Source organism: Talaromyces stipitatus, genomic scaffold (assembly GCF_000003125.1).
Source record: "Talaromyces stipitatus ATCC 10500 scf_1105507295541 genomic scaffold, whole genome shotgun sequence".
Classification (NCBI taxonomy): domain Eukaryota; kingdom Fungi; phylum Ascomycota; class Eurotiomycetes; order Eurotiales; family Trichocomaceae; genus Talaromyces; species Talaromyces stipitatus.
This window is the reverse complement of record NW_002990115.1, coordinates 1,622,330-1,645,784: the sequence shown is the minus strand read 5'-3', so window position 1 is coordinate 1,645,784 and position 23,455 is coordinate 1,622,330. Positions and strand designations below refer to the sequence as shown.

Below are 23,455 nucleotides of genomic sequence, written 5' to 3'. Positions count from 1 at the left end.
CGGATATCAGGCATTCCGGGGGAGTCAAAAGTCTACTCACTGTTTGTGTCCTGTATGTCTGCTGATTGACCGCTTGATAGCCTCCACCACACCAGAGCAATCAATTCCTGGTTATATCTGGCTAATTGCACCTCCAATAAGAAGTCTCTTGCGGAGGGCTGGGGGGAAAAAAATAATGTTGCCTTGAAGCCTGAAGGAAGTCTGCGGAAATCACGGCAGCGGGAGGCACAGTGATCGATCCCCCACACGCTGAAGACGCTTGGCACGGCAATTCCTTTTGACTGTCGAGTATCAGCGCCTCCCCAGATTTCTCTTTGTACTTAAGTCTTACATAGACTTGATTGTCGTTGTTTCACAAGACTCGTTCCTCGTTGCAGGTTTCCGATCATTGTTTGCTGAAGAAGTTGGCGATTCCGCTTGGCATCGGGTATTCTGACAGTTCGGCCGACGTCTTCCGTCCGCATCCTCGGTGTGAGTAAGTCCTTGAATTCGCGTCAATCGGTCGTTCTGTATGCTGGGTTACTGAGTATTGCTCGGGTTAGCTCTACGGATCATTCAATATCCTCTGAAACGACACGCGCATCGCAGCCAGTCTGCACTTTGACTTGCGAGGCCGCAGGAAATGGCGCGATAATACGACTACGTATACCAATGCTGCAATTTTCTCGACACAATCTCTGTTGATGCCTGATAAACCGGGGACCGTCGCCGCATATGCGGCCGGAGCCTCTTTGGCCGCCATCACGTTGTTCTATGTCTTTGGACCGAATTTCACCATAGACAGTGACGAATCCAGTAGTAGCGATCGGAAGAAAGGAGTTGTCGGTCTATCGAATCCGGCTAATGATTGTTTCATAAACTCTGTTCTGCAAGCGCTGGCCGGTCTGGGCCAGCTGCGCGTATATCTCATTCGCGAACTGCATCGTCGGGAGTTGGACGGACCAGACGTTTATAATCAGCTTCCGGGCCCGGATGAAGTTGCGGGGAAGCGTGGTCTTCCGCCGGATCGATTGCGGGAGTTACAACAGGGAACTGTGACGTTGGCGTTGAAAGAAATGCTGGATCGGTTGAACGAGAGACCGATTTATAAGAAAACGATTTCTGCTCGGTCGTTTATTCAGGCGCTGGAGTTTGCATTTCGTACGCGGATTAGTCGCAATCAGCAGGATGCGCAGGAGTTTCTTCAAATCGTTGCAGAACGGTTGTGCGATGAGTACCATGCAGCGGTCAAAGCGAGACAGCGAGCACAACGTGCAGCTGTCGCGGAGACTGAAGCGCCGTCTATTGCGGAGGAGGCTGAAAGCTCTGGGAAATCTGGTGAGGTTTCTGTACGCATTCACGACGGCTCCAAGCATGGTCTGCCCGCGATAATTGATGATAAACTGAAAGAAATCGACAACGGGTATGGATTCCCTCTTGAAGGTCAGCTAGAATCGCAAATCGAGTGTCAAACCTGTCACTATCAGTATCGACCAAACAGAACTTCGTTTGTGAATTTGACGCTGCAAGTTCCGCAAAAGAGCTCTGCGACGCTGAGTTCTTGTTTTGACGGCTTGCTCAAGACTGAGTATATCGACGACTTTCGATGTGACAGATGTGGCTTGCAGCATGCGCTGGAGGCGAAAATCGTCGCAAAGACCAAGGCCAGGTCTGCCGATGAAGTGGAGAAATTAGATGCAGAGATAAGACAGATCCAACAAGCTCTCGAAACAGATCCGGAGCAAGCCCTGGACGGAGTAGATCTCCCTGCTGCAGAGTTAGCGCCCAAGCGCCGAATTGCGCGACATATGCGCATCACTGTCTTTCCCAAGGTGGTTGCGATTCACTTATCGCGATCAATCTTTGATCAGAGCAGTTCTACCAAGAATGCGGCCAAGGTGTCGTTCCCTGAACGTCTCCCATTGGGAGGAATTCTCAACCGCAAATGGTACAAGTTACTGGGTATAGTCTGCCACAAGGGTAGCCATAACAGCGGACACTATGAATCTTTCCGGCGGAGTCATCTGTACCCACCGTTCTCAACACCAGATGCTTTTCGATCGTATGCGGCGAGTCGAACAGGTAGCGAGAATCCATCGGTGGCGGGTAGTCCGCGTCTACCAGCGATGAAGAAATCGGGCTATTCACCTTCGGGAGTCGAGCCTAGTCCTCTTAGTATCTCACCAGTTGATTCATCGCTGTCACTGTCGAGCACGAATCCAAACAACACACCATCCTCAACATCAACTCCATCCACCGCCCAGACAGCAACAACAACGACAACAACAACATCATCATCCTCCTCCTCCTCCTCCTCCTCATCAGCCTCATCCCAAGAAACCGCCAATCCGCCTCGCTCCTTACAGAACCGACAATCACTCGACGTCTCGTCCACGGAACGACAAAACCAAGACCTTCCCCGCAGAAGCTCTTCCGTCAGACTGGGGACCCCAAAACTCAATACTACTACTAGCAGTAGTAGTTCGGGGGGTCTGAGCGCACAACGACTTTTACGCAGTAGACGCAAAACAGCGGATCGCTGGTGGCGTATCTCGGACGACAAAGTCAAGGAATGTAAAACGAGCGATGTTTTGGGAATGCAAAAGGAGGTGTATTTATTATTCTATGAGATGGAGACTCAGTCGCCGACGTCGATGAGTTCGCAGGTTTGATTTGCGTTTAAAAATGCATCATGCAGGCGTTTGATATATTCTTTGTCTGGTTCTTCACATTTTGTACATATGAGACTTTAAGAGAGGGGGAAGATGTGCTCTGTAGTACGGGTGTAGTCCTTGTGGGAGGAGGAGTAGTTACACATCCCGTGAATATGGACTGACTGATTTGATACTATAGTACGTGCCTAGGTATGATTTGTACAAAGCTAAAAGCACCTGTTATCGGAGCTCTGTCCTACTACCTAGGCACGCATATCGATACCTAACCGGCGATATTCGGAAAGCCGGAGCACCCCCTTTTCCAACGACCAACTATCACCTATCCAGAGAGGTCAATGGTAGGACATTGTTTACATATAGCTTATATAAAGCGCACTACGATTGAATCATGGATTCATCAGCAATGCGGATGTTAGTCAGGATGGTCTGGATGCCTGATTAATACTTGATCTGCTAGTACTGGATGTCGGATGTCTCATGTCTCGTCCCGCGTCGGTTTATAAATTTATATGCATCAATCTAGCTGGGCGTCGAAATGGTTGTACCTAGGTAATTAGGGTTGACCCGGGGTTTTCCGTGATATAGAGCCGGTTGTGATGTTCCAGTAAATATACACATATATACACATATATTTATATATATTATATATATATATATATGTGTGTGCGTATGTGTGTATGGAGGAAGGTCCACCAGCGACAAATGATATCAGACACGCTGTAGGAAGCTGGAAGATCGTCAAGCTGTTGATATCATGGAGGGGTGTTTTGTATTGCCGCGGGGTATGGTAGCTATGCCGGCTATGTAGCATTGCTATACAGATATGCTCAACGCTCAACGTTCAGGCAATCCTCGATGCCATTGCTATTAGCGATTGCATTGCAATTGCGTTGCAACGCAATTGCAATGCAGTAGAAAGCCATCGAATTGTCCGCAGTAAAAGCTTCAGTGTAGTTGATGTAAGAGAGTACGCGGGGCAAATCGGGAACGTCATACATCGCCAACCCCCACCAAGAGCAGAAACCGGATTGAATCATATACGGATCCAGCGACACATATAAGTTTGTCTTCATCGCACTGTTTTGGCTGGGTTGATGTTACTGATTAGTTAACTAGTGGTTCTGTCGTTAAACGAGATTTATTGAAGTAAGTGCCTGACAAACAAGGCATCCCAGAATCACGACGCTGATCTCATCAGCTCCAAAGAATTCCACCGTTTCAAGCTGCCGGTGAACTCGGTGAGTACCTGTACACACCTGATTGCTGGCTGATCCTGAGCGTTACCTCGACTGTGTTGTCTCGCGATAGAGAGAGAGAGGGAAAAGAAAGAGGAAAAAAAAGCATACGATTGATCACACCACGCCCCTCTGCCTGACAGTCTTCCTGTTTAAGAGAGCTTGCCCCCTCCATCCCCACTTCTGCTGCCACTTTGACCTCATTCTGTCTTCCCTTCTTTTCTCTTCATTCTATTTCATCTTCTCTTAAAACCAGCAAGACCAGCTAATATCCAAAGCAGCTCAATTAATCAACCAGATCATCAATCAATCGCATACAACATGGGTGTCCTCGAGAAGCTCTCCCGCAAGACCGGTGTCATCGTCGGCGATGACGTCCTGCGCCTCTTCCAGTACGCTCAGGAGAAAAACTTTGCTATTCCCGCCATTGTATGTTTATATTCGGAATTTGAGACTCTTTTAAGGAGGTAACAGGCTGACGGGTATAGAATGTGACCTCCTCTTCCACCGTGGTCGCTTCTCTCGAAGCTGCTCGCGACCAGAACTGCCCCATCATCCTGCAAATGTCCCAGGGTGGTGCTGCCTACTTTGCCGGAAAGGTAATTTTCCGTCTTTAAAAACATTAAAGGCGCTCAAAAAAGCAGAACTAACGGATTGCAGGGCGTCGCCAATTCCAACCAGGAAGCTTCCATCGCTGGTGCCATTGCCGGTGCGCACTACATCCGTAGCATTGCCCCCTCCTACGGCATCCCCGTCGTTCTTCACACCGACCACTGCGCCAAGAAGTTGTTGCCCTGGTTGGACGGCATGCTCGATGAGGACGAGCGCTACTTCAAGCAGCACGGCGAGCCTCTTTTCTCCTCTCACATGATCGATCTTTCCGAGGAGCCGGTTGACTGGAACATTGAGACTACTGCCAAGTACTTGAAACGTGCTGCTCCTATGAAGCAGTGGCTCGAGATGGTACTTCTCCCCTCTTTCTTCTTTTTTTCTCTTTGTCTATTGTCGCATTCTAACTAGGTCAAGGAAATCGGTATCACCGGCGGTGAGGAAGACGGCGTCAATAACGAAGACGTCGACAACAACTCCCTCTACACCCAACCGGAGGACATCCTCGCCATCCACAACGCCCTCTCCCCCATCAGCCCCTACTTCTCCATCGCCGCGGGTTTCGGTAACGTGCACGGAGTCTACAAACCCGGTAACGTGCGCCTGCACCCGGAACTCCTCAGCAAACACCAAAAGTACGTCAAGGAGAAACTCGGCTCTTCCTCCGATAAGCCTGTCTTCTTCGTCTTTCATGGTGGTTCCGGTTCCTCGAAGGAGGAGTACAAGGAAGCTATTAGCTATGGTGTCGTGAAGGTTAATGTCGATACGGACATGCAGTTTGCTTACTTGTCTGGTGTGAGGGATTATGTCCTCAAGAAGAAGGATTATCTGATGACTGCTGTCGGTAACCCAGATGGTGCTGATAAGCCCAACAAGAAGTTCTTTGATCCTCGTGTTTGGGTTCGTGAGGGTGAGAAGACGATGAGTCAGCGTGTGAAGGAGGCTCTTGCAGACTTCAACACTGCTGGTCAGTTGTAATTTGTTTTCAGGTTTTTGGGGGGGTGGGGTTGATGATGCAGACCTAAAATAAACCAGAATTGAATATTGAATTGACCGAAGCATACATTCTATTTTCATTAACGCAATATAAATCATACTATTCTTTTTCCATCCGTCTCTAGTCACTGAGAAAGAATAGTTACTCCCTCTTCTTCAACTCCTCCGGTAACGTAGCAACATGCTGCTCAAACAATTCCTCCGCCTGCTTCCACACACGCGCATTCTCTCTATCCTTGAGCTGCAACAATGAAGGCAACAATGCCGTACTAAACATCTCCGAACTCTCGCGAGGTAACAAAGATGGCAAGTGATCGATGCTGATTACGTCGAGCGGTAAATCCGGGTTTCCGACGGAGGCAATGTTGGTTACGGGGACGGTGGGTTTGTCGAATGTTGTTGTTATGTTGTAGATTGGGATTGGGTTGTGGGGGTTTGTTCTGTGAAATGTTTAGGATATTGTGTTGTGTAGGGATGAAGATTGACTTACGTATCTGCGCTCACGTCGCAGACGACGGAAAGAGTGCGCTTGGGGGAAGAAAGGGTCTCGGCGTTGACGAATGGAGGAATCTTTGCAGAGAGATAGATGCAGTTGATGAAGATGTCGGCGTCTTCGACAATCTCCTTGAACGGGCCGCCTGTTTTGTTTATATCAGCTTCAACTTGTCCTTTGCAGTATGCAACAGAAGAGGGGAATACCCTTCTTGGTCTCTTCGAGATCCCACTTGATAATATCTGCGTCAGGGATACCAACGTCCTTGGCGAACTGGACGGCGCCGCCACCACATCGTCCGAGCTGCGGTATTAATTTAGCATTGAGCGATAATAACACCTCCGCGGAGCACGACTTACAGCTCCAATGACGAGCACCTTGGGTGACCGTCCAGCTTTCTTCTTTCCAGCTTCGAGAATCTCCTTGACGGAAGCAATGAGCAAACCCTCACTGGCGTAGGGCTTCTCGCCCGGAAGAGGCTCCTTTTTGCCATGTGTGTATTGCCATGCCCAGGTCTTGATTGCCAGAGCAGATCCTATTCCACTTAGTACCGTTGCCATAATCCAGTCAATCAAATCGACATACCTGCATATCCAGCAGAATACCCAAACGCTACCAAATATTAGTACAATAACACCTTTCCATAATGTAGGACAATCATACCAGCAACCCGTCTCCCCTTCTCATCAGTCAAAAACTCCAAATCCAACAACGCCCCACCACCGCGTGGCCACCGACTCAACACCTTCTCCCACCCAGCTTGTTTCTTGTAACAATGCGCAAATGAAATGTGAACATGTTCCAACGGGAAATCGTCTTCGGGGAGTTCCTTGAGACCGAGGATGTATGTATCTTTGGGTGCGTCTTTGACCCATGATCCTTCTTCGACGAGGCGCGCGCCGACCTATACTATAATCAGAACTTGAATCATAGATTTCTGGATTGATGGAGTTTCGTACAGCGGCGTATTCCTCATCTGTAGTACAATAAGTCAATACTTTATCCAATACTTTGTAGAATCGAACCATACCGTCAAAAATGCTCTGACTTGATTTTTCAACTGTAACATCATACCCAGCATCTAACAAGGCCTTTGTCGTGGTAGGAGTGACTACACCACAAATCCCATCAGTTAACATACAAATAGCGGGGTCGAAAATTTAAAAACAGATAAACTTACGAGCTGACCGCGCCTCTTGAGGCTTGGTCTCTGCTCTGAGCCATATTTTTGTTCCAGACATGCTTGGAAATCAAAAAATTGAGTCAATTGATGAAAAATAAAGAGAGAAATTGTTGAGTCAGATGTTATTCTTCAAGGAGGGCAGATGGCATTGGAGATATTACTCATAGCGGATGAATGGATTGTCCGGTTGCCGGGTTGCGCGATCGGAGTGGCGTGGTGCCTGAAATTTGAGGTTTGGATTTATGAGTCAATGGAGAGATATTATTTGATAGAATGAAATTGTATTGTTTATGATACAGAGTTGGGATAGTATATTCTGAGATCGTAGACTTTGAAGTAATTAGGTCTCAGGTGAGAATGACACGATCGCTTCGATTTGATGCATCATGAGTATAGTCTTGTAGTGTATACTGTGTGCACGAAGCGACTTCGCAGGCTGGTGACGCCATTGCAACCGAATATTGTCGACCAGAAGATGGCCGTATCATTTCTGCCATGTTGGATCGTGGGAGGTCTTTGTCATCGGACATTGGTTGGGTAAGTGCAGGTCGATGGAGGATTCTCGTAGGGAGCTTCTGTACCTCCCATATAGACTAACCGTAAGTATGCATGCAGGGCCGATAGATGGAATAAATTGGATTATGAAGGCCATCACAACGGATCCCACCGAAACGATAGCCCATTTTCAGCCGAGGTCAGCCGGTCCATTAACTGATCCATCTGAGGAGAAAAGCTGTCGTTTTGACGATGCAACACTCGCTCTTCGAACAGCATATTCTTGACATGACGGGAGAACTTCGTGGCATCTCGGTATTTCTCCTGGTCTATAAGAAGACGTAATGCGTTGAGGCTAGTTTGAAGCAAAAGATCTTGTCCCATCTCAGTTCGTGGTGGAGATGGTGATGTGCGAACATCTCGAAGATATTTCTGAAAAGGCCGAGAGTCCGGTTGTGTTGGATGATATAACTGCATCGCAAGGCCATAAGGTCTGAGGCCCGGCAATGTGTCCAGTATGTTACAATACCGGTCGAATAACGAAGAAGGGACCTCTTTGAATATCCCAGCACTCACGTCCTGCCCCATAAAGCGAGCAAAATGGAAAACTGTCGCCTTGAGTAACGATTCACGATATGTAGTTGACTCAGGATCTTTTGGAATGGAATCTGCCACTTCTGTAAATATTTTGAAAGAACTCGGGAGTCCTTGCCCGTGTTGAATCTCGGCCTCAATATAATCTAATAAGAATGTAGCGAATAGTTTGTCCGCAATGCGTCTGGGGATCTGGCCATTACCACCACCCAAGTCGGCTCTGTATAGTGCGCGCAATAAGGCTCTGAGCTCCTTATGAAGACCTTCTGCTACCATGAACATGATAGAAGCTTTGGAAGCGCCAACGTTTTTGAAGAACGACTTTCGTGAAGCCGAATCCGAAGCCCAGAACCATTTGGCCACTCTTGCTCCTGCACCTGTGCTCTTCATTTCTTGCTGCACATCCTTGGAATCTGCCTTGATTAATGCCAATTGTGATCGCAAGACCTCTTTGAGTATACGGCCAGTGAGTGTACCGGCAGCCACATTGTCATCGAGCAATCTCATTGGGTCCTTTGCCAATTTCAATGCATCTTCGGTCGCTTGTTGCCTTTTCTGACTTGATTCATGAGTAGGGTAGGTCGGTTTGGATGGGACAACGCGGAACAGCGGGTTCTCCAGAATAGCATCCAAATGTTCACTCGCGGACTGTGCCGGTTTATGTGTATCTGCAGCATCGAGTTGACGGCGGAAAGATGATGTTAAAGCGGACAAAAGCTGTTGAGACTCTCGCGGAGTCTGGGGAAGTGGATGATGGATCTTGGGCCATCCTTTCAGCCTCAGAAGGGCACTATTGTTCTTCATGCTGAACTTGTTCCACTCCTCGGCCACAGCCAAGCTGAATAATGGTCGCAAGTATCGCTAATCGATAGATAAACTGAATCGGTCGATCGACCGTGAATAATTAACAAATCGTCGAGAGGTGGGCTGACACAAATGATGTTGTTGCTGACTGATGATTTAGTTACCGTCAGTATCGCTCACCGCCTGCCGCATGCGTACGATCTACCGCCTGCCTTAGCTTAGCCGCCTCGCTAAACCTGAGCAGGCGCGCAAGATCCAATTTCAGCTCTCTTAAAAGTTCCTCCTAGTCAACCCTTTAAACCATCAACCTTCTCTTATCAATTTTCTGCATCTCAAATCTGGCGGCCCTTTTTGCTGCAGAGCTGGTGCTAACCTCTTAGGAGAGGGCGCATCGTTTGATCCATTCGAATTATTTTTTTTTTTGACACGTCCATTTGCTCTCCTTGCCTCTGGGCACCTGTCCCGTTTGCAATCCCTGTCTTATCCACCGTCAAAGAAACTCTTCCATCACACCCCATCGTCCACGATCCTCCCTCTTAATTCATCACATCCTTCTTGCGAGTCAGCAATATAATACAACAGACACAGTCATGTCCGAAGTTATATCCAGACCCTCGGCACCGCGTGGGCGCGGCTCTGCTCGAGGCGGGCGAGGTGGATACAGCTCCAGAGGAGGCCGGGCCGGTGCTCGATCATCCAAAGTCGAGATTGCTGATAACTCTGCACCCACATCATACGAAGATGAAGGAGAGATCGGTCAATTGAAGCTGAAGTATGCGACAGAATTACCTACTTTGAAAGAGCTCTTCTCCGACTGGACAGACGAAGATCTAGTGTTTGCTTTAGAGGATGCAAATGGTGTTCTTGAGACTGCAATTGAGCACATCAGTGAAGGTACGACACCTACGTGATGGAGACTAAGTATGTTTACTAACTACTCGATTGACTAAGGCAACGCTTCTCAATGGGGTGAAGTGAAGAAGAAGACTACCGATCGTTCCCGTTCCAAGGCGAAGGATGTGCCTAAGCCCCAAAGCACCGGCACCGAAACAGTACCTTCGACGTCTCGTGGTAGCCGTGGCCGTGGTGGGTTCGAGGGGCGCGGTGGTCGTGCTCGAGGAGATCGCGGACGTGGAGGTCGTGGTGGACGAGCCGGTGGCGCACGTGATGAGAAACCTGCTGCACCTACTGAGCCGATCATCTCGAGTGTCCCTAGCGAAGCTCCTACTACAACTGAAGTCCAAGCAGCCAAACCCGTTGAGTCGGTTGAGGCTGTGAAGGAACAACAGCAGGAAGCACCTAAAGCACCCGAACCTGCGAAGAAGGGATGGGCAAGCCTGTTTGCTAAACCTACACCTCCCCCTCCTCAGAAGAAGCCACCTCCAGCTGCCGCTCCTCCTGTTGCTCCTCCCGTCCAAGCTCCTGTCGAAACGAAACCTGAAACGATCATACCTTCTGTACCTGCCGCTGTGGCAACTCCGGAAATTCCTAAAGACCATGCACCTGAACAACCACCAGTACCACTTAATGAACCTGCACACGAAATACCCTCTACTCAGTCTTTCGAAGCCCCCGCCGATGATCTCACGAAAACGAACCTTGATCAAGTCCCTGATGTCTCAGTGCCACCTGCTACCGCAACAGCGGCTAGCACTGTTGCCAGCGTCCAAGACCCCAACTCACTACCTCCTGTTACACCTCAAAGCCAACGACCTGCTTCTGGCTATGCGGCGACTGCATTCAAAGCGGCTGGACCTCAAGGCCGCTCTGCTAGCTTCCAGCGTCGTGTTTTGGAACAGCAGGAAGCCGTTGTTATGCCTGCCAATCACGCTGTTGATCGGGCAGCTGTTCAATTCGGTAGTATGGGGCTGAACGGTAACGAGTCTGTTGATGTTGACGAGCAACCGGAAGAGGCTGAAACTCGGGCTCAACCACCTCAACACTCTCCAGTTGCTCCTCGTGCTTCTTTCCCTCCTCCCCAATCTCAACCCTCGACCGAGACTCCCTCAGTCGCCCGTCCCGCTCCTGGATTACCCCCTGTACCTCAGACCGATGCCACACCTTTCAACGACTTTGGCCGCTATGGTGAAGCCCAGAAGCCATACGACCCGTTCACTCAGCATCCCGGCCAGACTCAAACCCAGGCTCAGGCTCAAGAGCCCTTCTCTCACCAAGCTCCTACTCAAGCTGCAGTAACTACTGGCAGCGAGTTTTCTGGCTTCTATGCTGCCGATCAGCAGCGTCTCCCCTACAACTATTACGGCTACCCTTCACAGGACACAACTGGCCAGCGTGCTGCGTCTGGTTTCGCAACTTCCGGTGCTGAAGGACAAGCCCAAGTTCCGGCTAATCAGACACCCAGTCGCTATGGCCACACTGAAGCGCCTGGAAGTGGTCAAAACACCCCCAACCCAACTTTGCCCATCGCATCTCAAACGCAACAACCGTCTGGGCAGCACATCCCTGGCGGACAAGGTGCTCATGCTAATTACGGCTATGGGTATCCTTATTACTCTAACCCCCACTACGCTCAATCGTATATGAACATGAATCAGCACCAGTACGGCCGCAACCGTCCTATGTATGATGATGCCCGTCGTTACGAAGATCACTACATGCCTCATAGCAACCAGTATGCGTACAGCAACCAGTATGCAGCACCATACGGCGGCAAGGGTGCTATGTACGGCCAGCCTTTCTCTTACGAACACGCTTCTTCTCCAGCAAATGCTGGCAGCTTCAACCAGGGTCTCCCGGGCCGTGACTCTGTCTACGGTCGTACTGGATCTGCTCAACCCGAGAACCAACAGTCCACTGCTGGCGCAAGCACTACTTTCGGCTCAGGTGTTCCGGATGTGTTTGGCCGATCCCAATCTGGATTTGGCCAGAACCAGCCCATCTCCCAGCAACAACCAGTAACCAGCGAGGAGACAACCAAGGGGTACGAAACCTCCAAGACTGGTGGGCCAAGCCCTTCTCTGGCTCAGGCTAACCGACCTGGTTCGGCAACTAGCAGCATTCCTGGACAGTCACAGTCACAGACTGGCCTACCTCCTCTCCAAGGACAACAGGGCCAGCAGGGTTTTGGCGGCTATCCTCACTTGAACCCTCAGTATAGCGGCGGTCTCGGCGGCTTGGGAAGTCACCAGGCCAATGTTAGCCAGAACCATCATCAAGGAAGTGCATACGGTAACTACGGCGGCGCAGCAGGCTTTGGTAACTACTATGGGAATTCGGGACGTGGCGGCGGTTGGGGAGGCAATTATGGACATTGATCGAGCTAGCTTAAAAACAAGGGATTGACTCTAATGGCGTTCAATTCTTCGATTTGAGTGTTTCTTTTTATCTTATTTTATCTTATCACTTTTTTCTTTCTTTACAATTGTATCTCTGGATGGTGGACTCGGGATTTTTTTTTTTTTTTCAAATGGGAAAATTATCAGCGATGGGAAGTGCTCTCTTTGCTGCTACGCTGTTTCAAATATGCTTTTCTTTTTCTCTCCTCTCGATTGAATGAAGCATTAGGACGAAGAAAAAAGGAGCCAAAATGGGATTTCTGTTATTTCCTGAATTTTTCTCCTCTCTTCTTTTTATGGAAAAGCTCATCCGGGTCTTTTTATTTCACTTTCAACATGTATCACAACACGAATGATCTAGTTATGCTTTACAGGTATACCACATCTCTCTTCTCTCAGTTAGTACCAATCATGGATGGAGGTCACGAAATAAAGGAAATGGAAATGGAAACGGCAAAGGCAAAGGCAATGGCAATGGCTGGTGGTTGTTCTTGTTATCAAATCTACTTTCTAGTTTTCTTGCATGGAAACAGTCTCGCATTGAGTTATTACCTAAAGTTACATTACATCCAAAAGAAAGTCGCTTGTAGACATGTAGGTAAGCAAGGAATAAAAAAACAAAACATGCCCCTGCTGAATATTCAACTTCAAACTGATCATACAATTACAGCCCCAACCCCTCGCCGCCAATCTTGTGATAAGGCGGACTCGCATCCACAGCACGAGAAGGATCAAATCTCCAAACTCCACCAGTTCGATCACTCTCAATACCGGCACCATTACCCTGAGTCAAATCAAGCATTGTAGCCAGTCGCATAAAAATTTGATCATCGTTTTCATTAACACGTTTGAAAAACCGTCGTTCCCATTCTTCGCCTTCTTCTTTCTCCTTTTTGCGGAGTTCGCGCTGGGCAACTTCGATTTTGGTCTTGGCGGCTGATGTGGCTTCCATGTCGCCGCGTTCGATGGCTTGGGCGACATCGCGCCATGCTCGGCGGGTTTCCCATATATCTTGTTCTTCGAGAGGGGCGACGGTCAAGGGGGTGGTCTTCATGCTGGTGATAGTAAAAGTTTCAATGTCCTTTTTGGCACGGACATCTCGAATTGTGAAGTTACTCGACCATTGTCCGTCGGCGGTATATAGAGGGTTCTTCTCTCCATCGCTTTCTTTATATAGCACTGCCGAGAAGGTGTTCTTCTTACCACTCAGCCAGCCTTTACCCGAAAAGTCAATCTTGGAAATATAGCCGGTCGAGCTGGCGATCTTGGTGGTTTTTTCAAGCTCGACGTAGGGCGTTCCGTAGATGAGAGATTCGATGTGAAGACTGGGTAGGGTTATGAGGTAGTACTCTCGATCGGCTTCGTTGTTTACATCTTTTCCGGGAGGAGTCAATGAGAGGTATGCATGGCCTAATTGTTTGACATAAATAGTGCTGGAGAAGGAGGCTTTTTGGGCATTGTATCCTTGAAGCTGTTTCCATGTCAGACAGAAATGAGACCAGGTTTGGTGGTGTTGAGTACGAACCTCAATTCCATGCTTTTCATTCACGATAGAGTATGCCGTCGCCGGAGGATGATGACTTTAACCGGCATCAAGTCAGTCGGGTTTACACTGGAGAAACATTGTCGTCAAGTGTGCCACCAAATACGCACCTGACTTGCTCACTAATCAAACGTGTCTCACCCACCTCCTCATCTTCGATCCACTTGCCCAGAAATAGCTCGCCGAGAAAGGGGTTGAGCGGCTTCTTCTCGCTGCCCAACTTCTCACTTCGCGAGCAATACTGCTGATGCAATGTGCTCAGGAACCATTTTAAGACCAACAGGGCTCTCTTCGCAGGGTTTGCTTCTCGCGCGGGGGCGACGAAAAGCGCGGGATGTTCGCACCAGTACGCAGAGTATTCGGTTAGAGAGGTGGTCGAAAGAATAAATGGCGGCGCAGTGAGAGAGGACAGATCGCCGTTGAAGGATGCAATGGACTATTCTAGTGAGCGAATGCGGCGTGAATCTGGTAAGGAAGCGAGATAAGTCACCTTCAAGAAGCTAGACCAGGAACTCTTGCTTGACGCGGGGACAGCACTAGCTTCGTCTTTGGTAGCCATGATGATGTATACAGTCAACTCAGTCGATATTATGAAATGTCGCTCAATTAGCAATAAGCAGATGGTGTTAAAAAGAAGACGAGATTTTATTTTTTTCCGTCTGGGGAAGAAGTTCAGAGTGGAGTGCCTCAGTCATGCAGGCATCCGCGTTGCTTAGCCGACGTCATTGCTTGACCGCTCGATCTCTTCTTCCTTTTTCCGTACTGCAGCTCAACCACAACATCTCTTATTGTTGCTACTACCACTAATGCCATGATTCTTCCTGTCTTCTAATCATTCGTCGATCGATTTGCCATGCCTGACACTGCCACATTCCTCTCTAGGCAGCATCCAATAGCATCACACGACACCGCAATCGATCATTCCGATGTCGAGCCACCCAACATGATTACATGTCACTGAGTGATCGGCCTACGCTTGGACTCTGCGGTCAACGTGCAAAACCAAAGGAACCATGCATCGTTATTCTAATCTATATATGCGCCAGAAGCCTATCAACCAGAAAATACATTTCTCTCAGGCCCGTCATCGAACAAACCGAAATATCTTCAAACGAGGCCTAAAGATCAAGCTGCAGCTGCCTGAGCCAGCTTCTCATCCACCCTCTGTCTCCAAGCAGCTCCCTTTATCGTCGTGAGCCACATAAAGAACCCAGAAGCTCCTACAAACAGAGCAGATATGGTGTTGAACCAGCCCACCCCCATAGCTCCAATGCCCGGCAATACGACACCGGTTCCCAGCGCACCAAGAGCATACCGAAACATATAGTTGCCGGCAACGACCTCGGCACTTCGACCCTTGGACTGCATGACATCGAGACAGTAGGTATTCAGGCTGGGGAACACAAATGTCTGCGACACGCCTTGAAGGAATAATGCAATGACAGGTACGGGGATACCGCCTACTTTCTGGTCTACGGTCCAGCCGTAGATAAGTACCCAGCCTGGGATAGACACCCCCAGGAAAAACAGACAGGATTTGAGGCGGTCTTCTGGCACGCGGACGCCGTCACGTTTGCGGATCCATTTGCGGACAATATAATCTGCATAACGCCCGCCAAAGAAAGTCCCAACGACATACCCGCAACCCGGCGCAAGGTAAAACAATCCAGACTCGATGGGTGTGGTAAGATTGAAGCGTGGATTAAGAACGTATCTGATCGGCGTAAGGAGAGAGTACTGGTTCCAGACAAGCGATCCAGAAGCCAGCGCGGCAAAGAAGAGATTGGGATACTTGAATAGCAGTATGATGACTCGAAGCGGGTTCATGCGGTGCCAGATTGCGCTAGTCTTTTCCATTGGTGAGAGACCGGTAAGGTCAGAAATTGTTTTGTGTGGGATCGTTTCTGGGATGAATAGCGCTACTAAGAGGAATGCAGTGCCTCCGAGGGCGGTTTGAAGCCAGAATATCACCCGCCATGAACAGAAAGTTACAATCACACCCTGGAAAAATTAGCTTTTGGGTTTACCAGCATCACAGAAAGGGAGAAGTGACATACACCTAAGAAGGGTCCGATAGCTGGGCCGATCAGAGTTCCGGACAGGAACCATGCGAGAGCAGTAGCTCTTTCTGTTGGAGTATAGATGTCACTAATAGAGGCACTACCCACAACAAGGAAGGATGTTCCTTGAAATGCGGTTAAAGCACGGAAAATAAAGTATGCTGCCAAATTCGGTGACAGTGCTGTTGCGAAACTGAAAACGAAGAATAGGAACGAGCTCCAAAAGGACATCTTTCCGCTTGTCAGTCTGGTGCTTTAAACCAAGGCTGGGGCTGCTTACAGGCCTCCTTCCATAAATCTGACTGAATGTCCCCCAAAAAGTCGCTGACAGACCCATTGCGACAATGTACACCGCATTACTCGCATTGATCACGCTGCCGGTGGTATTGAATGTCTCCGCTACTTCTGGCATTGCGGGGAGGATTGTTGTTGAGGAAATCGGTGACAAGAAAGAACAGGCAGACAGAATAGCCACAATGACTATTTTTCGGGCAGGCGAGAATCGGAGGTACTGCTCTGCGTTTCGCTCACGGTACGCATTGTCAGAGACATGCATATCCTGCTGTGAGACGTGGCTGCGGACTGTGTCCAGCACGTTGAGGTTGTTATTTCTGCTGTAGTTTGTAGGCGTTTGGTCCAGGGATGGGAAGTTTTTCTCCAGGTCCAAGTTTTCTCCTTCCCGTGTGATATCCCTTTGTCCATGATCGTGACGGCCTCGCTCAGTGCATTGACTGACTCTGTCATCCTCGCTGTCGTGTCTGTATTTGTTTTCATGAGCTGACTGCAAGCTGTCATTGGAAGTTGATGCACGATTAAACGACGCGGACGAACTGGAGTGGCCACCATCCACAGAGATGGGGTTCTTTTCTGTTGCCATGACGTCTAACGGCAACCGGGTCTATCACTCTATGCGTAGTTGTTGCAGGGCTTATCTTCTGCCAGGAATCGCGGAATCGAGGTCGCAACGTAGACAACTGTTATACCGCATTTCTACAATAACCACAATCAACCGTGTCCATGGACTAGATTTACACCCAGGTAGACAATTTGCTTGGAAGTATTCCGTGAAAGCTAGCAAACACCAATCTCGTATAACCCTTGAGTTGGTAAACGATCCTTGTGACAGTCCTCAAGTCCTCGCTACAAAAGACGAAGTCTAATGAGTAGATGAAAGTGATCAATCAAACGAAAACAGAATCAAAGAAATACCAAAAATTGAATTTATACTAAGAAACCTAGGGAGTCTAGCTATGTATATACCAATATCATATCACCTGTTTAACTACCTGACAGCATAATCCACTTTTTCCCACTATACGACCATCACAACAACAATTGGCTGAGAGTGAACCACTTGAGCGATCCTTGATTGTTTCAATGCCATTGATTGGTTCTATTTGTTAAAAGTACATGCTACTAGCAAAAAAAAAAAATGATGTTGTAGTTTTAGTCTTCGGATTCTTTTCCGAAAGGCGACTTTTGAACTGATCATCGGGCTCTACACCGTCTTGGACAATGGAGATAAACCCGTTTTTGCCCTTCTGACGTTAATTGATAAGTACGTAGTCAGAAATTTACTTGCGTGTATCACTGAGACCGTAAATTCTGAAATTTGAGGCTGGAATAACGGCATCATTCGATTGTGTGTGTGTTTGGTACAACAATAGAATTGGAGATTTCGGAGTCTCTTAGGGCTTTTTTTGCTTCTTGTCGGAATGTTGTCCGATGGACCCGCTGCGAGTGATAACGGCTGGGTCTTATACAGATGTGATGTGGCATATTAATTATTGTTCTAAATTGTTTGAATGTTTTTCTGGTCAAGGGAGAAGAGACATCTTCACGAATTGGGCGACATGGAGTGTGTGCTGAGCCTATATTCTATGAAAGCTATCCTTCAATCGCCTAATGTAAAGGGACCTAGGTAAAACCAGCGTAGATATAGACAGGTCAGATAATGCCAACATGGATATTTCACGTCATTACGATTATTTACTTTACTTGAAGAAGCATAGCTTGCTAAACGAACTTTAAGCTTCTCGATAGTCGTGTTATCATCAATATGTCTCCCATAGTAAGTGACGGAGTCTTGTCTGCTCAATCAGATACATCTATCGAGTTCAGGATTCGTACTTTCATAGTGCGAACCCCACAAACAGAATGCAAAAGGCTGTCAAGACACTTAGCTTTAGCGGCGGTATGTTTGATGTTTGTATGCTTTGGATTTCAAAAGTTGAATTTCGTTTGCTTTGTCAGAGTTCGTATACAATCTACGAGCTGCCCATTGACTGCTTCAGCATTCAAAGGGTAATTCTGACGCGTACCTAGGTATGAATTGAGTATATTTTAGGATGAGTTACAAAGCGAATAAAAGCTCAGGCCTAATTATTGCTTAATATCTATTGTCGGTGTTAAATTTGTTTCCTATCTAGGCAATTTACCTACCCTGCACGTATAGGTTTATTTTATAGTCATATCCATGGCATGTATCCAAAAAGTAAAATGGTCTGAGGACGAGTTTTGCATTGTCTCTCCAAGACAATCGCTATTTGTTTGGTATCAACTGGACGAGCTCATCATACTCCCCCGTCTTGCGCAGCATATCGCAGAATATGCCGTTTAGATTGATCAATTCTGCCGGTGAGCCCATCCTACACAATAGCCATTAGAGAAATTCCCCAACAGACGAACGGTTATGTAGGAGCAGGCAAATGACTTACTCTAGAATCTGACCCCCTCCCATGACAATCACCCTATCATAATCCACGATTGTTCTTAATCGATGCGCAATCGCAATTATAGTCGACTCTGGAAACTCCGTACGGATCAATCGCTGTATATGTCCATCCGTCTCCTTGTCCACTGAAGCCGTGGCTTCATCTAGTAGCACCACTTTGGCCCTACGACTAACCGCCCGCGCAAGTCCTAGAACCTGTCGTTGGCCCTGGCTGAAATTCTCTCCGTTTGCTGCGACGGGGGTATCTAATCTCAAACTTTGAGGCTGATTATTGTTGTTTCTATTCCCATCTCCGTTGCTAGCATTTGTGATAGAAGAGGAGGAAGCCGCAACTGCAATAGAAGTACAACATGTCGACAAAGCAGTCTGCAGCTCCGTCTCACCGAGTTCTCCAAACGGATCAAGATTCGATTGAACATCTCCTGAAAACAGGACCGGATCTTGGGGAATAAGTGCTATGCTTGTTCGAAGACGATTGAGTGGGATCTTGCTAATGTCGATCCCGTCTATGGCCACTCTACCAGAGACAAGTTCCGTGAATCGGAGTAAGGTTAGCCCTAACGTGCTCTTACCACTGCCCGTTCGGCCTACGATGCCGACGCGTTCGCCGGGGTGGATGGTGAAGTTTATGTTCTGGAGGATGTTGGGTCCGTCGTAGTATTTTGCCGTGACGTTGGAGAATTCGACTTGTCCTGCGTTTGGCCAGTGGGCCGGTGGCTGACGCTCCCTGGTGGTGGCACCGATGGCTTGATCTTGCTCTTCTTGCTGAATCTCTGCGTACTCCTTCACTCGTTGGAAGGAGATTAGTTCTACTTCCAAGTCGTTCATTGTCCGGACCAAAGTCAGGATCGTCTGTCCGAGACCGACTGCGTGAGACAACGAGAAACCAACCAGACCAGGATCGCCTCCGACTTTCCACGCAAGAAGTCCGACGGTTGCGGTGACAGTTGCTGCACAGAGATCTAGTCGGACAGCAACCCATCGATTCGAATTGAGCTGTGACTCTAGCGCGCGCGAGTGTCTTGCAACTTTTTCCGACAATAATGAAAAGAACTTATCATCCATGCCATCGCGGGCACGAATGACGCTTAGACCAGCAATAGAGTCGATAAAATGAATAAAGATCGGGGATTGGTTAATGGAAGCTAATCGTTTGAGTTGAATCTGCGTCCGAGTGTACATTTCACCAATCACGATTCCGATACTACACACAATGCAAGCCGGGATAATAAAGATTGGCATGACAGTTGCAATACTTCCAATACGGAATAGGAACCGGAGACAATTGTCAATCAGCTTGTTGAGATATTCCGGTAGTACTGTATCCATTGATCGTATGTCGTTTCCGAACCGATTCATTGCCCGTCCAACGGGGTTGTGGTCAAACCATGACACGGGGGCTTGCAAAATTGCGTGAAGAAGTTTTCGGTGCATCATCTGGGCTGCTTTCCAACCGCCTGCTTGGAAGATAACCACGTTTCCGAATTGGAGTGTCAAATAGATCAAGATTGTACCTGCGTAGATTGAGAGGTAGTAGCTGACGTTGGGTATTGTCTCGCTGCGGTCGTATGCATCTGCCCAGATGGAGAGCCAGTATGTAACTGAAAAATATGATACCTGCACAGCCAAAGTAGACAGTATGACCAAGATGACGAAGCCGAAACCGCCGAAACCGAACATATATTCAAATGCTATTCACGTTATGCTGATTAGTCTTATGATATAGACCAATAGTTAAGAGTAGAAAGAGCGTACCTATGTTTCGCGGAATCCGGCCACTGGAAGATTGTTCTGCAACCAATCTGGATGATATCTTCTGTTCTGGTACGTTCTCGACTGAATCTTCGGCGACAGGTTTCTGTTTCGGGTCCACCTCTCCGTTGTTCTGAGGAGTGACAGCACCCAACGATTCTACCACAGTTATTTCATTCGAAATCGTGCTCGTACCGGAAGATGCCAATGTACTGTCCTTGTTCGTTTGGACGGATGTAATGGTACCATTCTCTATATATACGATAGTTTGCGCATCTTCCAGCGCTGACGGTAAGTGTGTGACGAGTATAACCGTTCTTCCAGCGAGAAGTCCCTTGCGGAAACATTGGTCATATACCCAAGCAGTGGTATGTGTGTCAAGGGCCGAAAAGACATCGTCCAACAAAAGTGTGGTAGCCTGAGAATATATAGCTCTTGCTAACGAAACTCGTTGTTTTTGACCTCCAGAAAGACTGGTTCCCCGTTCACCAACGACTGTCAAATCACCGTCCGGAAGCTGTTCAAGATCTTGGAGAAGCCCACAAGCCGAGACGACACTATCATAGCGGGGTCTATCAAACTCACTGTAAAACAAAATGTTCTCTCGGACCGTGTCGTTCTGTAGCCACGCTGTCTGAGGAACATACGCTACGTCTCTTGGGCAGGTTGCTACACCAGACTCGAGCATAGTCTCACCAATCAGTGACAAGAGCAGAGAAGTCTTGCCCGAACCGGTTGGGCCAGTGACAACATTCAAGACAGATTCTGTGAATGACACGGAGATATCGTGCAGCCTAAAAGTAGCGACGGGGGTTCTGCGAAAGGTAGCATTGTGAAACGCTGGAGGTCCTTGCGGATGACGCTTGACCTCAACAGCAGAATCGAAAAATCGATCCAGACGACGCAGCGATTCAAGACTAGTCGAAGCATTACGCACAATGTTGGACACCCATACACACTGCGTCCGGAGTATCTCCATGATTGACAATGCTGTAAATGCTTTGGGTGCATCTAAACTATTATTCGTAAAAACGACGACAGCAGAAAACGAGACAAGCAGACTCATCATCGGCAAGAGGTCTCCCGCTAAGGAGATGACTGCAGCTGTTAAGTTTCGTTTCCATACCCGACTTTGTTCCACCTGTCGCAGAACGTCTACTTCCTTTTCCATGGCGGGTTCCCAGCCAAAGTACTTGAGTGTTCGAATTGAGCCGAGATATTCCGTGATCTTGGATATTCTGGCATCTGTAGCTTGCATGACGCTTCTCTGGATGCGAGATACACGACGAGATGCTAAAGTCGGTAAGGGAGATAGCAGGAATAAAGTTGCGACACCGAACAAGGACGGCCATCCAAGCAAGCGATACAAGTATACGACAGCAATGATGACAGTGATAGGAACGACCACCGGCGCGAAGAAAATCTCCCGTCCGTTGTAGATTGCATGGACGTCCGATGACATTAATGTCGTAATATCGGCCTGCCTTCCTTTGGATAATTCTTTATCCACGGCATTGCCGGCGTGGTTCACTTTTCTTTCAGCAACTGAGGAATCATAAATATGAGATCGGATCGCTGTATGATATATCTCTTGCACGAGAGTCATATTGACTCGAACCAACAGTCGTGTGGCAACGAATATATACCGTTGACTACACAAGGTGCGAAGGGTCGGACCAAAAAACAACACCGTAATCCATACGAGTGGGTGAATCACAGCATTCGTAGGATCCTGAAGATAACCCAGCAATCTCATGAGAGCGCTCGGAGCAATAAACTCACCAAACGCTAACAGACCCGCCCAAAAGACCATGTTTTCAATATCCTTCTTCAGCAATCGGCATAACGTAAAGAACGTCTTGCTACCTGGACGACGCTGTCTTTGCATCCTCCTGAACCATTTTATTGGCGCATCGTATGACGGTAGGATTGGTAAGTCGTCTATGGTCAGTTCATTTCGAAGACCCCGAATAATAAGGTACGTAATCCATTCATACGACCAATAGTAGGAAAAGAGTGAACAAGTCTCCTCCAGAGATGCCTTGTGCGTGAAGCTGAGATCCTCATCGCTTTCACCTTCGTTGTAGAGAGTCCATTGCGGGCGTGGAGAGATTGCTGGTATTATGGCTGTAGCGAACAAGCAGCCACACAGAGCGGATTCGAGGGGAATTGGACGATAAGTTGCTCCCACGATGAATACCGGCACGAATGATTGCGTCACAGCGAGAAGCAGGGTAGCCACTATAATTGTGTTCGCATGGCGAAATATGTGGCTCTGGATTGAGCTCCTCCCGGCAAATCTCCCAGCGTACAGCGCGGTTGCATATCCCAGGAGCAATGATCGCTTCCAACTGGCATCGTGAGGAAGAGCAGCTACACTGAGGGCGAATGAAGCAGTCGCAAAGGCGATTTGGGCTATATTATATGCGGGAGGTGTATAAAATCGAACGAAAGCCGGAGACTTTTCGCCGTCATCCTCAGATTTTGCCCACAACCGTCGTGCAAGATAGAGTAAGTATTTTAGCAGAAAGGCGCTGGCAGATATCACAAGAATGCCGAGATGTAAATCTCCCCGGGCAATGAAGAAAGCGACATTTTCTGTTCGAGATCGCCAGACATCACTATTCAAAGTATGAGTAAATTTCAAAATTTCCGACAGGATCTTAGTGTTCTTCTCACCGCTGTTTCTGAATCTCCAGAATGGATTGATCTGCTGGAAAGTGGTTCATTTCGTAGACTGACCGACAAGTCAATCAACGACATCGGATAGTACAACGAACCACATCCGATAGTCGAAAAATACTTGTTCAAAGAAAATCCAAAATCAACTCGCACAGCCGCATAGATCATTGGTGTGGTGTTGCAACTTCAAAATTTTGTTTCTTCTCCAACATCGTCGAGACCGCTGCATAAAGAAAAGCGGAGTTTGCCTTCTGAAGGTGGCTAGAGCGATCACCTCATTTGCTGCGATTCTGTTGAACATGGGCTATGCACGATACAAGTGGAT

At 48.1% G+C, this 23,455-nt stretch overlaps 8 protein-coding genes across 8 annotated transcripts, besides 3 other annotated features; 3 read left to right on the top strand and 5 right to left on the bottom strand.

Moving 5' to 3' along the window:
* Positions 1-683: 683 nt before the first annotated feature.
* TSTA_029320 (ubiquitin C-terminal hydrolase, putative) lies at positions 684-2,826 on the top strand (the record flags this gene model as incomplete). Its single annotated transcript, XM_002480044.1, has 2 exons — positions 684-745; positions 803-2,826. The coding sequence occupies 2 exons, from the start codon at positions 684-686 to the stop codon at positions 2,649-2,651; spliced, it is 1,911 nt and encodes a 636-aa protein (XP_002480089.1). The 3' UTR covers positions 2,652-2,826.
* Positions 2,244-2,270: a microsatellite.
* Positions 2,277-2,299: a microsatellite.
* A 436-nt stretch (positions 2,827-3,262) lies between the features above and the next one.
* Positions 3,263-3,313: a microsatellite.
* A 434-nt stretch (positions 3,314-3,747) lies between these two features.
* Positions 3,748-5,938, top strand: TSTA_029310 (fructose-bisphosphate aldolase, class II). The gene is made up of 5 exons (XM_002480043.1): positions 3,748-3,892; positions 4,171-4,318; positions 4,378-4,488; positions 4,550-4,852; positions 4,916-5,938. The coding sequence occupies exons 2-5, from the start codon at positions 4,211-4,213 to the stop codon at positions 5,474-5,476; spliced, it is 1,083 nt and encodes a 360-aa protein (XP_002480088.1). The 5' UTR covers positions 3,748-3,892; positions 4,171-4,210; the 3' UTR covers positions 5,477-5,938.
* TSTA_029300 (saccharopine dehydrogenase Lys1, putative) lies at positions 4,913-7,294 on the bottom strand. The gene is made up of 9 exons (XM_002480042.1): positions 7,168-7,294; positions 7,018-7,098; positions 6,947-6,963; positions 6,651-6,891; positions 6,573-6,599; positions 6,347-6,522; positions 6,194-6,290; positions 5,985-6,132; positions 4,913-5,934 (listed from the first exon to the last, which is right to left on the bottom strand). Exons 1-9 carry the CDS (start codon positions 7,226-7,228, stop codon positions 5,637-5,639), a joined length of 1,146 nt encoding a protein of 381 aa, XP_002480087.1. The 5' UTR covers positions 7,229-7,294; the 3' UTR covers positions 4,913-5,636.
* Positions 7,295-7,821: 527 nt separating this feature from the next.
* TSTA_029290 (uncharacterized protein) lies at positions 7,822-9,063 on the bottom strand (the record flags this gene model as incomplete). Its single annotated transcript, XM_002480041.1, has 2 exons — positions 7,822-8,342; positions 8,364-9,063. The coding sequence occupies 2 exons, from the start codon at positions 9,061-9,063 to the stop codon at positions 7,822-7,824; spliced, it is 1,221 nt and encodes a 406-aa protein (XP_002480086.1).
* A 590-nt stretch (positions 9,064-9,653) lies between these two features.
* Positions 9,654-12,338, top strand: TSTA_029280 (RNAPII degradation factor Def1, putative; the record flags this gene model as incomplete). Its single annotated transcript, XM_002480040.1, has 2 exons — positions 9,654-9,957; positions 10,015-12,338. 2 exons carry the CDS (start codon positions 9,654-9,656, stop codon positions 12,336-12,338), a joined length of 2,628 nt encoding a protein of 875 aa, XP_002480085.1.
* On the bottom strand, positions 11,956-14,581 carry TSTA_029270 (oxysterol binding protein (Osh5), putative). Its single transcript, XM_002480039.1, has 4 exons — positions 14,393-14,581; positions 14,013-14,338; positions 13,885-13,939; positions 11,956-13,830 (listed from the first exon to the last, which is right to left on the bottom strand). Exons 1-4 carry the CDS (start codon positions 14,459-14,461, stop codon positions 13,024-13,026), a joined length of 1,257 nt encoding a protein of 418 aa, XP_002480084.1. The 5' UTR covers positions 14,462-14,581; the 3' UTR covers positions 11,956-13,023.
* A 370-nt stretch (positions 14,582-14,951) lies between these two features.
* Positions 14,952-17,155, bottom strand: TSTA_029260 (MFS transporter, putative). The gene is made up of 3 exons (XM_002480038.1): positions 16,243-17,155; positions 15,960-16,193; positions 14,952-15,903 (listed from the first exon to the last, which is right to left on the bottom strand). Exons 1-3 carry the CDS (start codon positions 16,837-16,839, stop codon positions 15,028-15,030), a joined length of 1,707 nt encoding a protein of 568 aa, XP_002480083.1. The 5' UTR covers positions 16,840-17,155; the 3' UTR covers positions 14,952-15,027.
* A 1,189-nt stretch (positions 17,156-18,344) lies between these two features.
* On the bottom strand, positions 18,345-23,265 carry TSTA_029250 (ABC multidrug transporter, putative). The gene is made up of 4 exons (XM_002480037.1): positions 23,128-23,265; positions 20,452-23,069; positions 18,680-20,387; positions 18,345-18,610 (listed from the first exon to the last, which is right to left on the bottom strand). Exons 1-4 carry the CDS (start codon positions 23,175-23,177, stop codon positions 18,505-18,507), a joined length of 4,482 nt encoding a protein of 1,493 aa, XP_002480082.1. The 5' UTR covers positions 23,178-23,265; the 3' UTR covers positions 18,345-18,504.
* Between the last annotated feature and the right edge of the window lie 190 nt (positions 23,266-23,455).